At 47.4% G+C, this 1,615-nt stretch overlaps 1 protein-coding gene across 1 annotated transcript; it reads left to right on the forward strand.

Moving 5' to 3' along the window:
* The first annotated feature begins 253 nt into the window (after nucleotides 1–253).
* Nucleotides 254–1,196, forward strand: LOC109704449. Its single transcript, XM_020225186.1, has one exon. It carries the CDS (start codon nucleotides 417–419, stop codon nucleotides 1,050–1,052), a length of 636 nt encoding a protein of 211 aa, XP_020080775.1. The 5' UTR covers nucleotides 254–416; the 3' UTR covers nucleotides 1,053–1,196.
* Nucleotides 1,197–1,615: the final 419 nt, after the last annotated feature.

The raw sequence follows: 1,615 nt of genomic DNA on the forward strand, positions 1-1,615 counted from the left end.
CTAATAACGTCAGATAGGTCTTAATACCAAATTAAGCCTTAATATTTTTCAACTTTTTCCTATTTTATTCTTATTTTTTAATTTGAATAATTTCTGTGAAATAAGAAAAAATTTGTCACTGAACCTAATAGTGAATCCGTTAAACTTTGAATAAATAAATATTCAAAGTTAATTATTTAAAACAAATGAGAACTTGAAACAAAGAATCAATTTTTTAAAAAAATAAATAAAAAAAGAAAACACTTACATATTAAAGCCCAGAGACCAATTCCAAAATAGTCTATACTTAAGGGGTCTCACTATAATTTTACCGAAACACAAAACTAACAATTGCGCCAATTCTATCCTCTCCTTATCCCAAACGGATAAGCGGTGATAAGCTGATCATATTCCCCGCCAAATCTAAAAGGACGGAAATGCCCTCCGCCGCCGCCGCCGCGCTGTTTCCTCGGGCGCCGCGATCCGCCGCCGCCGCCGCCAAATCCGTCATCGTTTTCTCCCCCTCCAAACCCTCGGTGCTCTCCCTCTCCTCCAAACCCTCCGCCGCAACCACGACGATGAAAAAACCCTGCGCCGCGCTCTCCGCTCGGCCTCCTCGGCCTCGTCCCTGGGGTGCGGGCGAGGAGGGAGAGGAGGAGGAGGAGGAGGAGGAGGAGCGCGTGTTCTTCGACGGGGGCGCGCACTACGGGGACCTGGCGGCGAACCTGGCGCTGGGGCTGACGCTGCTGTGGCTGCCGCTGACGCTCGCCGCCGTCTCCCGCGCCTTCTTCCTCCGCTACCGCTTCACCGACAAGCGCGTCACCGTCGTCTCGGGCCTCGCGGGGCAGGACCGCTCCGACTTCCCCTACTCCGCCGTAGCCGACGTCAAGGCGGTCCCGCGCTTCATCGGCGAGTGGGGCGATCTTGTCATCACCCTCACCGACGGCACCAAGGTCGACCTCCGCAGCGTCCCCAAATTCCGCGAGATCGCCGACTACTGCCTCTTCATGGCCGACCGCCCCGCCCGCTCTGCTGCCGCCGCCGCCGAGAACACCCGCCCTAGAGGCCTCTGATCGATAGTAAGAGCCCGCACCTTATCTAGCTAAGAGGGGTCGGCACGGTCCAGCGATCTGTGTTTTTTTTCTGAAGTGGTGCACACTGCAGCACAATTTTCGGCATGAAGTAGCTATGATTGAATCAATTTTCTTTTCAATTAATGGTGGACTGCTGTTTGCTGAAATTAGCGTGTCATGCAATGATTTCCTATTTGAGTTAAAGGTTTTCACATTGTGAGACATTCCTATCATAAGATTTGCCTGAAAATTTACTTGGAAAAAGTAAAAAAGAAGTAGATATCACGCTGAGGCACAATATGTAAATACCATATTTAAATGTACGAATTAACTTTTCATTTTGGGGGGTTTTTTCTCACAGTAGTATTTGTATTTCTAAGGTAGCTAGTGTGTTTGGTGCAAACTTAATTTACATAGACATTATTTATTCCTAAACTAAGCACGCTGAGGCACCTCCAGAGGATTTTAGGTGGAATATAATAAGCATGAGGATTTTAGGTAGACGAGAAACCAGATGCCACTTATTGCGTATTTCTCTTTATTTCAAATGAATAATTACTATA

Source organism: Ananas comosus, unplaced genomic scaffold (genome assembly GCF_001540865.1).
Source record: "Ananas comosus cultivar F153 unplaced genomic scaffold, ASM154086v1, whole genome shotgun sequence".
Lineage (NCBI taxonomy): Eukaryota > Viridiplantae > Streptophyta > Magnoliopsida > Poales > Bromeliaceae > Ananas > Ananas comosus.

Excerpts from the sequence above, each read along its gene's own strand:
- LOC109704449 (XM_020225186.1), top strand. The coding sequence starts at position 417 with ATGCCCTCCGCCGCCGCCGCCGCGCTGTTTCCTCGGGCGCCGCGATCC.